Below are 17,770 nucleotides of genomic sequence, written 5' to 3' on the forward strand. Positions count from 1 at the left end.
CGTAGGTGAAAGAAAGTTTAACGGATTCATGTTTTTGACCTTTGATGGTGTTTTACACAACATTACGGTGTCGTTATTGCCTGAAGGGTTGGACTGAACTCACCTTTGAACTTCTTCTGTGGATTATGAGACAAATATTGTACTTAAAAAATAAATAAAATACTGATCAGAGACCTTAGATTGAATCTTGGATTTATCATTTAGACATACTGATTTGTTTTCTTGGTTTACATAAAAGGGAACTACAGAAAATGTAAAAGAATGAAATAAAATGTATGCCAAAACATCATTTTATCACACAAACGTGGTATATTAATGCAGATACTAAACAAATAAAAAGCCAAAAATATAATAAATAAAAAATATAAATAAACCATAATAACAGCAAAACAAATGATAAAGAAAAATGACAGTAAACCATAATAATAAAAAAGATAATAATATATGAAAAAATATATAAATGGAGATAATTACAAAAACATTATCAAGAAAGCATATAATATAGAAAAACTATAATTAAAAAAAAGAACAAAATAATCAGAAAAAACAATCATTAAAAAATATGAATAACCCAATACATAAATAATACAAATTATAATGATCATAAAATAATAATAATGTAATGAATTCATAATAATAAACAGTTGTCAGAAATACTTATTTACTTAAATAGGTTAAAAAAAATGAACAAGAACAGAATAGAAAACATAGAACAAGTAAGCTGACAAAATAAGAGGGAGTCACTACAATTATTTAAAAAGGTTATTTTTTTTTAATTTAATTTCCTGACAGCATCAGGAAGATAAAAAAAGCAGGTGAATAAGTCTGGCACTGAAGGTTCCCACTTTGATAATAGTATTTTTCTATTCAAAAAATTGCCAACTATAAAATATAAAAATATATATGTATATAAAATTATACAATTGCAAAAGTAGAGTTATGGAAACGATGTTGCTCATTCATCTATAAATCCGAAATTTCATGAGATATTCCTGATATTCAAATCCTCCTCCAGCCATGTTCAGTTCCAGGTAGAGAAAACCTCCAGGTCCTGCAAACAGTGAACTTCTCTGCTGAACTTAAAATAAATCTGTGTGCCCACAAACAAAGGCGCGTCGCCTTATCACCTGTCTGCAGCCGGGAGAAAATCAATCGGGAAGGTATTGTGACTCGAGGGTCTTCTCTCTCGCTGACATTTTCCATTTCGTGGCCTTGTGTGCAGAGAGACCAACATCTCGGATGCTACTGGCTTCAGTGCAGCGTCCTGTCGTCACGACTGGTGGCAGGAAGAGAGGGGAGAGAAGGAAGAGATAGGAAGAGAATGAAGAGAGGAGAAGAGAAAGAAGAGAGGGAAGAGAAGGAAGAGAGAAGAAAAGGAAGAGAGGGAAGAGAAGGAAGAGAGAGGAAGAGAATGTAGAGAGGAGAAGATAGGGAATAGAAGGAAGAGAGAGGAAGAGAGAGGAAGAGAAGGAAGAGATAGGAAGAGAATTAAGAGAGAAGAGAAAGGAGAGAGGGAAGAGAAGGAAGATAGAGGGAGAGAATGAAGAGAGGAGAAGAGAAGGAATAGAGGGAAGAGAAGGAAGAGAGGGAAGAGAATGAAGAGAGGGAAGAGAAGAGAAAGAAGAGAGGGAAGAGAAGATAGAGAGAGGAAGAGAGGATTAGAGAAGGAAGAGAGGGAAGAGAAGGAATATAGAGGAAGAGAATGAAGAGAGGAGAAGAGAGGGAAGAGAGAGGAAGAGAATGAAGAGAAAAAAGAGAGGGAAGAGAGAAGGAGGAGAAGGAAGAGAGGAGAAGAGAAGGAAGAGAGGGAAGAAAGGGAAGAGAAGGAAGAGAGGAAAGAGAGGGAAGAGAAGGAAGAGAGCAGAAGAGAAGGAAGAGAGAGGAAGAGAATGGAGAAGGAATAGAGGGAAGATAGGCAAGGGAAGGAAGAGAAAGATGTGAAGGAAGAGAGAGGAAGAGAAGGAAGAGTGGGGAAGATAAGGAAGCGAAAGAAGGGAAGGAAGAGAGAGGAAGAGAAAGAATAGAGTGAAGAAAGGAAAGAGAGGGAAGAGAAGGGAAATAAGGAAGAAAGGGAAGAGAAGGAAGTGAAAAGGCAGGTTGTGTTTGTGCAGAGAACACGTCTCCTGTGCTTTTCTTATCTGTTATTTTAAAAGACACAAGGGCCTTCTTTTTCTTTTTTCTTTAAACTTTACCTGTTTTTTATCAACTTGTTTTAATATTGCTGGTTTATATTGCTCCCTGTACTGGATTATTTCCCAGCACACTTAGATTTCTTTCCAGGAAACTTTGATTATGTTCCATCAAACTTTGATTATTCCCCAGCAAACTTTGAAATAAGCCAATCTGTGCAAGTGTATGTCATACTTTCTGTCCCCTCTGGCCCTCGATCTATAAACTTGTTAGTTAGTTCACATCAGATCATCAGTCGGCATCAGAAGCAAGAAGACGTTCTGGTCACAAATCTTTGTGTTTTTTCCTTTGATCTTTGTTCCTTTATATTTGCCCTTTGTCATCCCCTTGAACTTTGTTCTTCTTATTTGAAATTTGTTCTTATTCAAACTTTTTGTGGCGAAACACAAAAATAAATTTAATAAGACAGATGGGGTGAATGAAATTAAACTTTACCTGGTTTTTATCAACTAGTCTTAATATGGCTGGTTTATATTGCTCTCTGTGCTATCTTATTATTCTCCAGCTTTGATTATTTCCCAGCAAACCTTTATAATTTACCAGCAAACTTTGATTATTTTCCATCAAACTTTGATTATTTCCCAGCAAACTTTGAAAATTTCACAGCAAACTTTGATTATTTCACAGCAAACTTTGATTATTTTCCATCAAACCTTGATAATTTTCCAGCAAATTTTGATAATTTTCCAGCAAATTTTGATAATTTTCCAGCAAACTTTGATTATTTTCCATCAAACTTTGATAATTTCCCATCAAAGTTTGATTATTAACCAGCAAACTTTGATTATTTCACAGCAAACTTTGATTATTTCACAGCAAACTTTAATTATTTCACAGCAAACTTTGATTATTTCACAGCAAACTTTGATTATTTCCCAGCAAACTTTGATTATTTCTCAGCAAACTTTGATTATTTCCCTGCAAACTTTGATTATTTCTCAGCAAACTTTGATTATTTCTCAGCAAACTTTGATTATTTCTCAGCAAACTTTGATTATTTCCCTGCAAACTTTGATTATTTCCCAGCAAACCTTTATAATTTACCAGAAAACTTTGATTATTTTCCATCAAACTTTGATTATTTCCCTGCAAACTTTGATTATTTCTCAGCAAACCTTTATAATATCCCAGAAAACTTTGATTATTTTCCATCAAACTTTGATTATTTCCTAGCAAACCTTTATAATATCCCAGAAAACTTTGATTATTTTCCATCAAACTTTGATTATTTCCCTGCAAACTTTGATTATTTCCCAGCAAACCTTTATAATTTACCAGCAAACTTTGATAATTTTCCAGCAAACTTTGATTATTTTCCATCAAACCTTGATAATTTTCCAGCAAACTTTGATTATTTTCCATCAAACCTTGATAATTTTCCATCAAACTTTGATAATTTTCCAGCAAACTTTGATAATTTCCCATCAAACTTTGATTATTTCTCAGCAAACTTTGATTATTTCACAGCAAACTTTGATAATTTTCCAGCAAACTTTGATTATTTTCCATCAAACCTTGATAATTTTCCAGCAAACTTTGATAATTTTCCAGCAAACTTTGATCATTTTACAGAAAAGTTTTATAATTTCCCAGCAAACTTTCATTATTTTCCATCAAACTTATATTATTTCCAGCAAACCTTGACAATTTCCCAGCAAAATTGTATTATTTCCCAGCAAACTTTGATCATTTCCCAGCAAACTTTGATTATTTCCCTCAAACTTTCATTATGTTCCATCAAACTTTGATCATTTCCCAGGAAACTTTGAAATAACCCAATCTGTGCAAGTGTATGTCATACTTTCTGTCCCCTCTGGCCCTCGATCTATAATCTTGTCTCGTTAGTTCACATAAGATCATCAGTCGGCATCGGAAGCGAAAAGACGTTCCGGACTAGTTTCCTGGTCACGCGTGGCCTCCGGACATCACTGCCTCACGTGTTCTCCTCAGAATGTAAACAAGTCTTTCTTGTCTCTTGTCTCTTGTCTCCTCAGTACAAACAAGTGGAACAGTACATGTCGTTCCACAAGCTTCCGGCGGACATGCGGCAGAAGATCCACGACTATTACGAGCACCGCTACCAGGGCAAGATCTTCGACGAGGACAACATCCTGAGCGAACTCAACGACCCGCTGAAGGAGGTAGGAGGACGATAATAGCCGATCGTACCGTGTTTATTTCCGGAGCCGATCAAAGACGAGAACCTGCGTCTGAAAATAGCTCCGGATGTCTTCGGTAATTTGACGACGCCGGAAAAAAAAAGCAGTCGCCGCTCAAGGACAAAAAAAAGGAGCTGCTCCTCTACGCCCCCTAATGGCCAGATAAAATAGTTTGATTATTTTCCAGCAAACTTTGATTATTTTCCATCAAACTTGGATTATTTTCCATCAAACTTTGATTATTTTCCATCAAAATTTGATTATTTTCCATCAAACTTTGATTATTTCCCAGAAAACTTTAATAATTTCTCAGCAAACTTTGATCATTTTCCATCAAACTTTGATAATTTTCCATCAAACTTTGATAATTTTCCATCAAAATTTGATTATTTTCAATCAAACTTTGATTATTTTCCATCAAACTTTGATTATTTCCCATCAAACGTTGATAATTTTCCATCAAACGTTGATAATTTTCCATCAAACTTTGATAATTTCCCATCAAACTTTGATTATTTTCCATCAAACTTTGATTATTTTCCAGCAAACTTTGATTATTTTCCATCAAACTTTGATTATTTTCCATCAAACTTTGATTATTTTCCATCAAACTTTAATAATTTCTCAGCAAACGTTGATAATTTTCCAGCAAACTTTGATTATTTTCCATCAAACGTTGATAATTTTCCATCAAACTTTGATTATTTTCCATCAAACTTTAATAATTTCTCAGCAAACGTTGATAATTTTCCAGCAAACTTTGATTATTTTCCATCAAACGTTGATAATTTTCCATCAAACTTTGATTATTTTCCATCAAACTTTGATTATTTTCCATCAAACTTTGATAATTTTCCAGCAAACTTTGATAATTTTCCAGCAAACTTTGATTATTTTCCAGCAAACTGATTATTTTCCATCAAAATTTGATTATTTCACAGCAAACTTTGATTATTTTCCATCAAAATTAGATTATTTTCCATCAAACTTTGATTATTTCCCATCAGACTTTGATGCTGCGTCTGAAAATAGCTCCGGATGTCTTCAGTAATTTGACGACGGCGGAAAAAAAAAGCCGTCGCCGCTCAAGGACAAAAAAAAAAGGATCTGCTCCTCGACGCCCCCTGATGGCCAGATAAAAAAGTTCCTCGCTGACCACCTCGTCACGCCGGGATGACACGGATAATTATGCGCGGAAATGTGGGAGTGAAGGTTAGCGAGAGCCGAGCGGAGGAATCGTGACGGTATCTGGTGAAGCTCCATTAAGCGGAGATGCTGAGGCGTTGCAGCTCCAGACGCTCTCCAGGATTTAAAAAGTCATGACTTGTGAAAATCCAACAGGCTTTGTTCGACGTGCACTGCAGGCAAATTGAACAGTGCGTGGAGACAGTGTTGTGTTGAAACATACTGCTGCCTGGACCACTGCCAAGTAAACACAAAAACAAGATGCATAACCAGCTTATTGCGCTCGTCCAACTCCAGCTTCATGTCCACTGGAAGTTAAACTTCACTCTCTTGACTTTTTGCAATTTCGTCTTTAGTCTGTAGCTCTTTAAAAAGGCCGCTTAATCCCTTATCGGGGTCGCAGGGTCTATCCCAGTTTCATAGGGCGAGAGGCAGGGGACACCCTGGACAGGACGCCAGTCTGTCACAGTGCAAACAAAGACAGACAACCATTCACACACACACTCATACCTACGGACAATTTATAACCCAAGTTCTCAATCAACCTCTGTATGTTTTTGGACTGTGGGAGGAAACCGGAGTGTCCGGAGTAAACCCACGCAACACTGGTAGAACATAATAACTCAATAAGAGAAAGGTCACAAGTTAGCCTGGAAGCGAACCAGCAACCTTTGGGCGGCTGTGCTAACCACTGCGCCACCGATATTGACATTAGAAAATGATCTTAAGCCCCGCCCACTGAAAACACTCCGTTTTTCTGGAGAGGAAAGCTTGTTTGATATAACCACACCCACTCTGCTGTGATTGGTCAAGCATGGAGTCTTGTCACCGCATCACCTTCATCAATCCCGAAAAGTCTTCACCTCCAAGGGACTCGTTGTACAAATAAAAGCAGGTAGTGATTACAGCCGACTGGAGGAGGAGTGAAGCCATTATTACGCCATAATGGACTCCACTCTTGTAACCTCTCGTTCGCCCAGATTTCAGAGCAACTTTATAAAGTAATAAGTTGAAAACATGGTCATGATGAGGAACTTACTGTATCTTGGAGAGGAAAACTTCAACACCTAAAACACGTGAATGAATCAGTAGAGTTGGAGTTTCATTTCACATTAGTTGATCCTTTACTCCTGAATAGCCCATCAAGGGTTGTCATCATGTCAGCCTCGTCCATTTTAAAGCATAAGTTCACCCGAAATTCACCTCTTTTTTTACTCACCCTCATGTCGTCTAAGGGTTTGGATTTTTGTGTCTACTGTCAATCTTAAAATACAGCTTTGGTTTCTCCAAGAGGGACGTTACAGACGAGCAGTATATGAAGTTATTTGGATGTTTTTAGGTGTTTATTTTTGGACGAAGACGAAGACAACTACATTAAAATGAACAAACATTATTGTCTATAACTCAGAAAAGAACAGATTACTCTGAAAAGAATCCCTTAGTCGACATGGTTAGTAGAAAATATGGGACATTTGGGTGAACTATCACTTTAACATATTTTAATAATCTGTCCATCCATCCATCCATCACTGTATCATCAGCAAACATCATCATCCATAGAGACTCCTCCTTCACCATTTGAATATCTTCCTGCTCTATTAACAACCTTAACCACGAAATCAAAAACCCAAGATTTTAACACACAAATACACTGAAAATCAAGAAATATTTGACAGGTATTATTTTAGTACAAACACATTTACATATTATTCAATGTATATATTATTTATGTATTTGAATGTAAATATTAGTTAAAGTAATTATTTATAGTAATGATTTATTGGCAAATAAATATGATATAGAGACTAATATTTAACTTCAATTTATTTATTTTACTAACCAATGCCACGCTTCCTGTGGAGAAAAACCTTCTCTTTTAATACAGTGAAAATAATGTGATTAAATCAGTCCCGAATTATTACATTTAACGTTTGAATAAATACATATTTTATCCAATATTCGTTTCTCAGAATAAGACGTTTCTATTTGTTCAGGCTTTTCCTTGAATTTCTGGAACTCCTGTGTTGTTCTCAGTATTATCTTGATCTTTAAAGTATGTACTTTTTTGAGTATTGTTTTGATTGTCTAAGCGCTTTGTGACCCTGGTCTCGAAAAGCGCTCTATAAATAAATATTACTTACTTACATTTAAAAAGTCATGATTTTCAAGGTATTTCATCTTTTTGGTTTTACCCCAAAAATATATTTATTTGCAAACAAACAAAGACACAATTTCATACTTAATTTAAATGATTATTATTGTTTTAATTAATGACTATAATTCCTGGACAACGAGGCGATAAATGACGTCAGGTCAGCGCGGGTCGTTTCGGGTCGATCTGAAGGAGCCAGAACGGACAGAGTGGAAGTTGGAAAGACATGCTTGGGTTTGTGGTTCAGACCGAGATCAATCTGCTCTTGGAATCAGCTCTTTTTAGCAGCACTTAGACTATTTGGGGTGAAGGAGGTACCTGAAATCACCCCGAGTATTCTCAGGCTGGAGGGACGTCATCCATGTTTCATTTTGATTTCTGAGTAAAAACCTCACAGTGCGGATCATAAATACTTCATTTAATTTAACCGCATATATTTTATTTAAGTTGAATTAATTATTTAATCGTATAAGCTACTTTAATGTAATGCCTTTTTGTTTTATAATTGTATTTTATAAATCTTGTTTCTTTTAATTTATATTTATTTGATTATTTTATTTCTATTTGAATTGCTATAATTCATTGATTTCTTATCGACTCTCTTTTTTATCATTCTGATTATTAAGATGATTTTTTTAACAATAAGAAATAAAACATTTTTAGTGTAAGAAATAAAAGTGAATCATTAAAACTTTTTTTTACGGTAAATTTTCGTGTTAAATGACAGGAAATTACGACTTTGACCAAATGGAGATTAGAGATTACAGTACTTTGAACGTAATAATAGGGTTTTTATTTCCGTAAAAATATTGACTTTTTAAGAAGTAAGTAAGTAAAGGTTATGTCGTGGAACCATCAGTATATTCTGATCCACAGACCTCAGAGCCCGAGCTGGGGTGTAAGTCTGAATCAGATCACTGATGGAAGGTCTGACCATGAATAGATCTGAAAGTAAGAACCAGAATTTTAAAATGATCCTGAAAGAAACTGGCAGCCAGTGAAGAGTTAAAAGAATCGAGGAAATGTGAGTTCTTCTACTAGAGCAGGTCTGAATTCTGGCTGCAGAGTTTTGTATTAATCTTTCAGTTCTTCCGTTTTTTATTCATCCATTATTCTTATTAATGAATTTATTATATTTTATTTATTTAAATGTTTTCAAATACAACCATATTGAGATAAAAAAAAAAAAGTTTTTAGTTGTTTATCTCTTGAATCCTCAACTCACGTTAGTCTTAAACCAGCCTCAGGGCTGCATGTGATCTACTTCAGTCCTTCACCTCAAGGCTGTTTTCCATCCTTCCGTGTGATACGATGATTGTTTACTGAACAGATTTGGTTTGTTTGGGATCAAGCGGTGAAGTATCCGTCAGCAACAACAAACAAACCTTTCATCACTGTCTCCGTTCGCTGACATTTGATGACAACATGGTCGAACCTCTGTCGCCAACGGGCTTTTACAGATATTGCAGTTAATAAGTTGAATATTTCCTCGCAGGATTTATTTTTGGGAGGCGATGAAGGTCGACCATTCATGACTACATAACATGCGAACATATAAGCGTATTAAGCTCATAAAATTTCAGATTAAATATTACCTGCCAATAATCAAAAAGTTAAAGTAGATTAAAAAAGAAATATGTTCCTGTGGTTCTGAAGGCCTCTGCTTTTACAACTGGTTGAGGCGACTCACTGAGTAATGAATCCACTGATGGTCTTCTGTGCTCTGGACCTGTAAATACTCATGGTACCTCTCGCCCTATGACTCTGGGATAGACTCCAGTCTCCCCGCGACCCCTACCCTGGGATAAAGCTGTTGTCAATGAATGAATGATGAAGCTTCATGAAGCAGTGTCATTTTCTTCAGAGTCCGCTAGATGGTAGTGATGTGTTGATGAAGCTTCATGAAACAGTGTCATTATCTTCAGAGTCCACTAGATGGTAGTGATGTGTTGATGAAGCTTCATGAAACAGTGTCATTATCTTCAGAGTCCACTAGATGGTAGTGATGTGTTGATGAAGCTTCATGAAGCAGTGTCATTATCTTCAGAGTCCTCTAGATGGTAGTGATGTGTTGATGAAGCTTCATGAAACAGTGTCATTATCTTCAGATTCCACTAGATGGTAGTGATGTGTTGATGAAGCTTCATGAAACAGTGTCATTATCTTCAGAGTCCACTAGATGATAGTGATGTGTTGATGAAGCTTCATGAAACAGTGTCATTATCTTCAGAGTCCACTAGATGATAATGATGTGTTGATGAAGCTTCACGAAACAAGTGTCATTATCTTCAGAGTCCTCTAGATGGTAGTGATGTGTTGATGAAGCTTCATGAAACAGTGTCATTATCTTCAGAGTGCACTAGATGGTAGTGATGTGTTGATGAAGCTTCATGAAACAGTGTCATTATCTTCAGAGTCCACTAGATGGTAGTGATGTGTTGATGAAGCTTCATGAAACAGTGTCATTATCTTCAGAGTCCACTAGATGATAGAGATGTGTTGATGAAGCTTCATGAAACAGTGTCATTATATTCAAAGTCCACTAGATGGCGTTTCTGCACAAATTTCCTTTTGTTTTGAACGACTGTTCTAATGAAACATCATTTTTAAACTGATGGCGCCACCTACTGACCCCTGAACAACATGACACTGCTTCACGAAGCTTCATCAGCCCATCATCGATGTTAACCAACAACCAATCGTTCTCCAGTCGTTACCCATCTTTAAATAGACAAAGCCTAAGCCTCCCTCCCTCCATTGAAAAACGTCTCTCCGCCGCTCATTAGTTCTGGCGCTCGATTAAGGTCAGAGCCGGTGGCATCAGCCGACACCAACGACCGACGACGCTCTGACGTTTCTTCTCGCTAACGAGCGGAGTTTGGTTTATCTCTTTTTTCGGGGCCCGTCACCGGAAAAGTCGCTATCTCTCGTGGGGGGGGGGGGGGGGGTTAACAACACAACGGCGCAGATGTCAAGTGTTTCGCCGTTCCATCTGCACGGCAACAGAGTTGTATATGTAAACAGACGAGCAGCTTCTAATCTCCTGCTGGGTCTGCAGGGACAGAGCCGTGGCCGGCTGCTGGCACCGCAGGGCAAACTCATCAGCGGGATCTTACAACCGAGCCAAAAACTTTTTTTTTTACCCCAGCAGTGACAGGATGTGCCGAAGAGGTTTTAGGGATAAAGATGGGTGTGGATTTAATTCTGGTCAGTTTTTTCAGATAAAAGATAAATAAATGGAGACGCGTTTGTCCCTCCGTGTTCGGACCAAGTTCAGTCGGTTCTCCATCTTTTTAAAAGCTCTTAGTTGCATATTTAGGTGAGAGAAAAAATTGATACACAAAATATTCTTTATACTATATCAATATTCAAAAGCACCATTTCATTTTCACTAAAAAAAAAATTTAATAACTAAGGAATTGTATTTATATATATTTTGATACACTTGCATAATTTTTGTAAAGCTTTGGTTGGAATTTTCGGGACATCCTGAGATTGTTCCAATTTATAGACCCGGAAACCAAAATATGCCCAAACATCATCTTAGAAACAGCTGACTGTATCCTCTTGTCCTCAGTCATTAATGGGATCTCATTGGATTTATTCATATTTTGATGCTTTCAAAATCATATTGTTTTTCAATCATATATATATTTTTTGGTTTATTTTTTTTTAATTAGGTAAATGTAAAACCAAAAATATGATATTTCAGTTATGACCTTGAAAATATACCTCCACCGCAACTAGAGGAAAAAATTAATCCAGCGAGATCCCATGAATGACTGAGGACAAGAGGATACAGTCAGCTGTTTCTAAGATGATGTTTGGGCATATTTTGGTTTTCGGGGTTTATATATTGGAACAATCTCAGGATGTCCCGAAAATTCCCCCCAAAGCTTTGCAAAAATGATGCAAGTATATCAAAATATATTGTGTCGAATCATATCTTTGAGGTTAGTGTATCGCTACAGCCCTAGTTGCAGACAGTTCTGTTTAAGTCTGTTGGCATTAGATACATTTAAAACATATATATAACTGGTTGTACAGATGTTATCTTATACAAATATTATTAGTTTCCAACAGTTGAGATAAGAAGCAACATAGCTCTAAGTGTGTAGCTTAGAAAGTTGCAGGTCAATCCAAGCTCCAGATAAAACTGTGTCGTTGGTTCTCTGAGCAAAGTACTTAACCCTGATTGCTACTGATGGTGAGGCAGCCGAATGGATTGCAGCCTACTCCCACCAGTGTGTGATAGTGAGTGTAAATGGAAGAAAAAAAATGTGTGCAAAATAACTTTTTCAACATTAAAAAAATAAGTGTTGATATATTTTCTTCTTGTGTGTGTCGTACTGATATCAAAAATATTAAATAGTCCCTTCTTATTTTCAACGTTAACTTTGGAATGTCATTATGTCGTTTACGGTGCGTCGCAGCCTACACCCATCAGTGTGTGATTGTGTGTGGATGGGGGATTGTGTTACTGTTAAAGCGCTTTGTGACCCTGGTCTAGAAAGGCGCTGTACAAATAACCATAGTTTTTTTCCCGATTTTTAATATTGATTTGAAGCATCAAGTTCAGTCTTATACTTGCTTTCTAACTGTTTCTGGTTTCTTCCACCAGGAAATTGTCAACTTCAACTGTCGTAAACTGGTGGCCACTATGCCACTGTTCGCCAACGCCGACCCCAACTTTGTGACGGGGATGCTGAGCAAGTTAAAGTTCGAGGTCTTTCAACCCAACGACTACATCATCCGGGAGGGAACGGTGGGCAAGAAGATGTACTTCATTCAACACGGGGTGGCCAGCGTCATCACCAAGTTCAACAAGGAGATGAAACTGACCGACGGCTCATATTTTGGAGGTACGAAAAACATCTGTACACAGTCACGTAGTGGTCGAAAATGTAAGTGTTATTTCAGTTTAAAACAACCATTTGAACAAACCGCCTTTTGACACAAATGTGTAGTGAAAGTGAAATATCTCAAACGGTGCTGTAAAGAAACTCTTATCTCAACATCATCATTTCGGACACTATTTACAGCTACAAATACAATTCGACATGATATATTCAGCTCACTATACTATATATTTAGAAACACTTGCATTATTTTCGTATTGATTTTAGTGGACACCGACATCTTCTGATGGTTCCTCTTTCCTTTGGTTAAAATAATAGAAATGAAAGGAAAAATATGCCTAAAAATTAAGCTTTAAAAGCCGGCCATATAGTATGCATCCTCTCATCCTCAGTCATTGCCGGAGTCTTTGCAGGTTAAAGGTAAATTAAACAATTTAAGTATTACATAAACATTTAATTGAATATAAATCAAAACCAAAAACAAGTATGATTTAAAATAGAATATGATGCTGTTGAAAATAAAAAAAATAACATTTTTTCTCTCACCACTAATTACAAACACGATTTTGTAATTGTCAAGATCAAGTAATAAAGCCATTGTTAAGTTCAACAAAAATCTATTTCATTTAAAATTTCAAAACATCTTTGACGTAAGACTATAAGGTAGAAAAGAAAGAAAGGTCCCAGCGAATCAACAATGAGTGAATCAAAGTGTGAAGGGGGAAAGAAAAAAGTTCCTCATTAAAGGCAGAAACCTGGAGCAGAACCAGACTCTGCTGCTCCTATCGGTGGGAAGCTCTTTTTCTACTTATTGTTTTTAACAAATTTATCTTTAGTTTTAAATGAATAAATATAAAAATCCTCATACCATTTAAGAACAGAAGGCTTATAAAAATCACATTTTCTATGCCTGTACGTAGAAAATACGAACTTTAACAAAGATATTTTAAAAGTGTGTCACGGTACAGTTTTTGAGGAATGCTGGGAAAAACCTTCTTTCTTTCCTCTGACAGTTTAATAATAAACAAAGATATGACTAAACAGGCTCAAACCAGTCGTCCAAAAAAACCCTATAAAATACAATTTTAATTTCCTGCTCGCCCCACTCGGTGCATCACACAGTTGTGTATTAAGAGTGTGCGTTTGATGCCGTTTGAAGTGAACTTATCGTGGATTCTCATTAACCAGCGTTGGACATTAGTTCAGCCTCCGCGCTTACGTAACCTCTCATCTGGTTGTTGGACTTTTCCAAGGCGTGGATCAGGCATCCCTGAGGATACAGAGCCCCCACCACCACCACCACCACCCTAACACACACACACACACACACACACACTTGCACGAACTCTTCTCCCCCTACGTACTGCACAGTCCTGGCACTGACGAGAGCAGTTTCGACTCACTTGGTAGAAAATCAAGAGCGATTTCCGCCTCGTTTCTCGACTCCCTCGATCTCTTTCCTCAGCTCAGGTCTTCACTTCTTGCATGATTTTTTTTTTTCTTTTATTCCCGAATGTCAAACTTAATCGCTCATTGTTTGCTTGTGATTACACCAGCAGGCCGACGTTGTCATGTGGCGAAGAAAACTTTTCTTTTTTTAGACTTCGTTGCATATTTTATCTCGGGAGTTCATGACTACATGAAGGGAGCCGACGACGCTAAGAATATCTTCGCTTTGGTGTTCGTGTCTCGCTGGCACGTTGAACCGACAGGGAAATCGAGGGAGAAATGAAATAGATGTCACTGTTTCCAAAAAGTTGAATCTCTGACCTTTTTATGAGATGATAACAATCGCTGGACAAATTCAACGTTTGTCATTATTCACTCTTTATTCAGCCTCTACTACAGTTCAAAAGAGTCGATGCAAAAGATAAATACGGTGGCTGAGAGAGCACGAAAAATGCGAGCAGCACAACACAATTTGAAAGGCCACAAAACAACAAAGACAAGTCGCATCATGAATGCAAATTACACAATTAAACTGTCAGGGAGAAAGTATTGGACCTGTTGACGAATGGGAAAATTATTTGAAGATTTCGAACAAGTACTTTTCGCTTCAGTCATACAATCCTTCTGCAGACTCAGAGTCCAATCACTTCCTTTGTGATTTTATATTTGCACTTTTTTTTTTATCTAAGATGTCACAACCACTTGAAACTAACAAACTAGACTCCATTTGTGATGATGTGAAATCTGTTTTGCTCACAATTTAACAATTGAAATGATGGATTATCTCAGTCTAGAGTCTACAATTTGCTGAGAGTTTATACTTTCAATAAGACTTGAAGTATAAAATATAAGCATATTTGACGGCACGGTTACAAACAGTGTGTGTTTGTACAAAACTCTTTTTTCATTGAAATATTGACATTAGAAAATGATCTTAAGCTGCACCCACTGAAAACACTTTTTTTGGAAGCCATTATTACGTCATAATGGACTCTCGTAACCTCTCGTTCGCCCAGATTTCAGAGCAACTTTATAAATAAATGAGTTCAAAACATGGTCATGATGAGGAACTTACTGCGTCTTGGAGAGGAAGACTTTAACATTTGAGTCAAGAGAGTTGGGTTTTCACGTTAATTGACCTTACTTTCACTGAGAAGGAAATGTAAAAAGGAAACGATCCACTCTTAACAGCTTTTTAGTGACCAAATGCTCAGTGATCAATGTCAGGAACATTAATATGCTCCACTTGTACAATTAATACAAAAATAAATGAAATTAAGGGGGGGGGAACATGTATTTAAATATGAAAACGAGGATTTAACTGTTGAACATTAAATAACATTTGTCTAATTCATCTGTAAAACAATATTAAACTATTTTGCATTCACTCTCTAAAAATATATGTTGATTTTTTTCAAAGACTGAAAGAAACATGCTTAAACTGCACCGATCGTCATACGCCAATGATGCATTCAAGGACGTAGGAATTGAACAAAATGAGAAAATCCAATATATCCAATCCAATAAACCAAGAAATCTCTAAAAAAATGTATGGACTTTCCAACAACTAGATGTAAAAAAACCACCAACAACCCTGTGACATTTCACAGATATCAAGGAAAAAGAGCTCATCACACTCAGAGAGGGTTCATCTTATAAAGGTGTTGATCTTAAGCGTCTGGGAAGCACTCGTATCTTAGCGCTCCTTATCTAAAGAGCCTTCTTACGCCCTTAAAAACGATTGACTCTTTGAATCCCGACAATGTTAGGATTAACCATTTTTACAATTATATCAACCAACTTCCTTTTAAATTCCACTCCAAAGATTATTCTTCCTTTATGCGTAAAAGACCAGGAGCTTTGCTTCTGGAGAAAAAGTCATTGACATCACAGGACGGGTGCAGCTAGCATTAGCTATTTTGTTATAAAATAAACCTCTTATTCAATCTTTCCGGTGATCCAAAAATAATAAAAAACAGTCGGAAGCAACCCTTTCTCAGGACAACTGACCCCTGCGAGCACATTTATAAATCCATGAAATGTGTAAAGGCAGCTCGAGTAGCTTTTCAGGGATTTTTGGATTATCTCTGACGGGCTTTGTCTAAACATATTTGAAGGTTACACCATGAACTATCAATTCTATTTTTGGGATTGTTGTCTGCTGTCCTCGCTCTGCCTCCCTCAGTAACGGTTCAATCCCTCTGGAATTAGCGCCGAGTTTGGGGTCATGAAATGAAAAAGATGAATTAAATTAATTTTCATTCCCTCCAACCTTTCTTGGTACCGCATTAAAATGCAAAGCTTGTATTTTAAATGCTGCAGTTGTCGACGACATTCACTGTCCTAACCCATTTGGTACACAGTCCACTTAATGTTGACTTGAGGCCTTTTTTTTGTCGCGTTTCAAATGGACAATTAACATCAAGTTGAAGTTTGAGTGACCCCCGGAGAGGCGGCCGTGAGGTGCCAGTCAGAGTCTATGACATCTCAATTGAACATTAAGGTAACATGAGAGACCATCATTCATTTTGTGAGGCCACAAAGTGTGTACACACAAAGGGATATCAGATAAGGTCCGGAACACCTGACCTTGGTCTGTTTGAAGACCACATAAATCACTAAATCAGATTGTAAACACACCCTAACAGACCCCTTTGGTAGGGACACCTTGTTGAAATCCTCTTAAACCTCCTTTTTTACTTTAAATTTAACTCAATGTTACAAGACAACAGATGACTTTAGGTTGGATTTACATACTTTACTTTAAATTGGTGAAGCATAGCACAACACAAAGATAGATTAATAATTATTAGTATTAGCTAAAGCACCAAGATTTTTCAAATAATTTTTCAAAGATAGAAACCGAGTAAAAAATATGTTTTAATAAAAAATGCAAAGTCAATGTTATTGAGTTTTGAATATATTGTACCTTTAACATGCTTGCATTAAATCAAAAGGTTTCTAGCGTCATTTTTCACATGATAGCGACAGATTCCAAAAGATTTTGCCGAAACTGCTAAAAGAAGGACAAAAACTTTTGAGCACTTGCAACTTTTAAAAGGATTTTAACTTGACTTATATTCAAGATAGAGACAAAGAAAATGAGCCGTGCTATTGTACGACCAATAATAAAGGTAGTCAGTAGCGAACAACCGCTTTGGGACATTTAGCTTTTGCGGACTAAAAGGCAAAAAACATACAGTCGCAACTATTACGGGGATTTTGAGACCAACACGATCTTTATAGATCTACATTAATAAAACATGTGATGTCCTATTAGCTCCAACTTTAGCAATACATAATGTAAAGTTTGAGGGTTGTGGTTTGGGACGTCCCTCGAAATTGTAAATATAGGTTCCATTGAAACGGAATAGATCTCACATATTTTTGATTCAGCCTATTTTTGTGCGAGACTTAACGACCGACCAACCAGCATTTTGATCTAATAAAGTTAAATAAATCTGTGATATACTTTAACAGGTGAAATCATCCACAATAAAGTCAACCGCTTGAAGCCCAGCCCTGTAGAAAAGTTGCGATCTTGAATAAAAAATGAATAGTAATAGAAGAACATTTTGGTTAATTATCAGAATCATTCAAGCACAAATGATGTCACATCTTCCCACTAAACGTCCACTTAACGGAGCAAGTAATTCCTCATAAAGCTTTGGTCCAAGGATGTTCTTCTCGGATGGAAGGCTTCGATGGTTCATGAGGATTCACCTCGTCATCACTAGCTGAGGCCGCTAAAGTCTAAAAACAAGGCCAAAAACTTG

General features: G+C 36.7%; 1 protein-coding gene across 1 annotated transcript in view; it reads left to right on the forward strand.

The window, feature by feature from the left end:
* The window catches only part of hcn1 (hyperpolarization activated cyclic nucleotide-gated potassium channel 1), a 111,662-nt gene that overhangs the window by 75,914 nt on the left and 17,978 nt on the right, over positions 1–17,770 (forward strand). Inside the window, exons 5-6 of the mRNA XM_087790638.1 lie at positions 4,185–4,331; positions 12,308–12,548. Of these exons, the coding sequence (XP_087646764.1) occupies positions 4,185–4,331; positions 12,308–12,548 (388 nt within the window). The remainder of the gene's footprint in view (positions 1–4,184; positions 4,332–12,307; positions 12,549–17,770) is intronic.

This window comes from Callionymus lyra, chromosome 5, assembly GCF_982586985.1.
Source record: "Callionymus lyra chromosome 5, fCalLyr1.hap1.1, whole genome shotgun sequence".
In the NCBI taxonomy this organism is placed as follows: domain Eukaryota; kingdom Metazoa; phylum Chordata; class Actinopteri; order Syngnathiformes; family Callionymidae; genus Callionymus; species Callionymus lyra.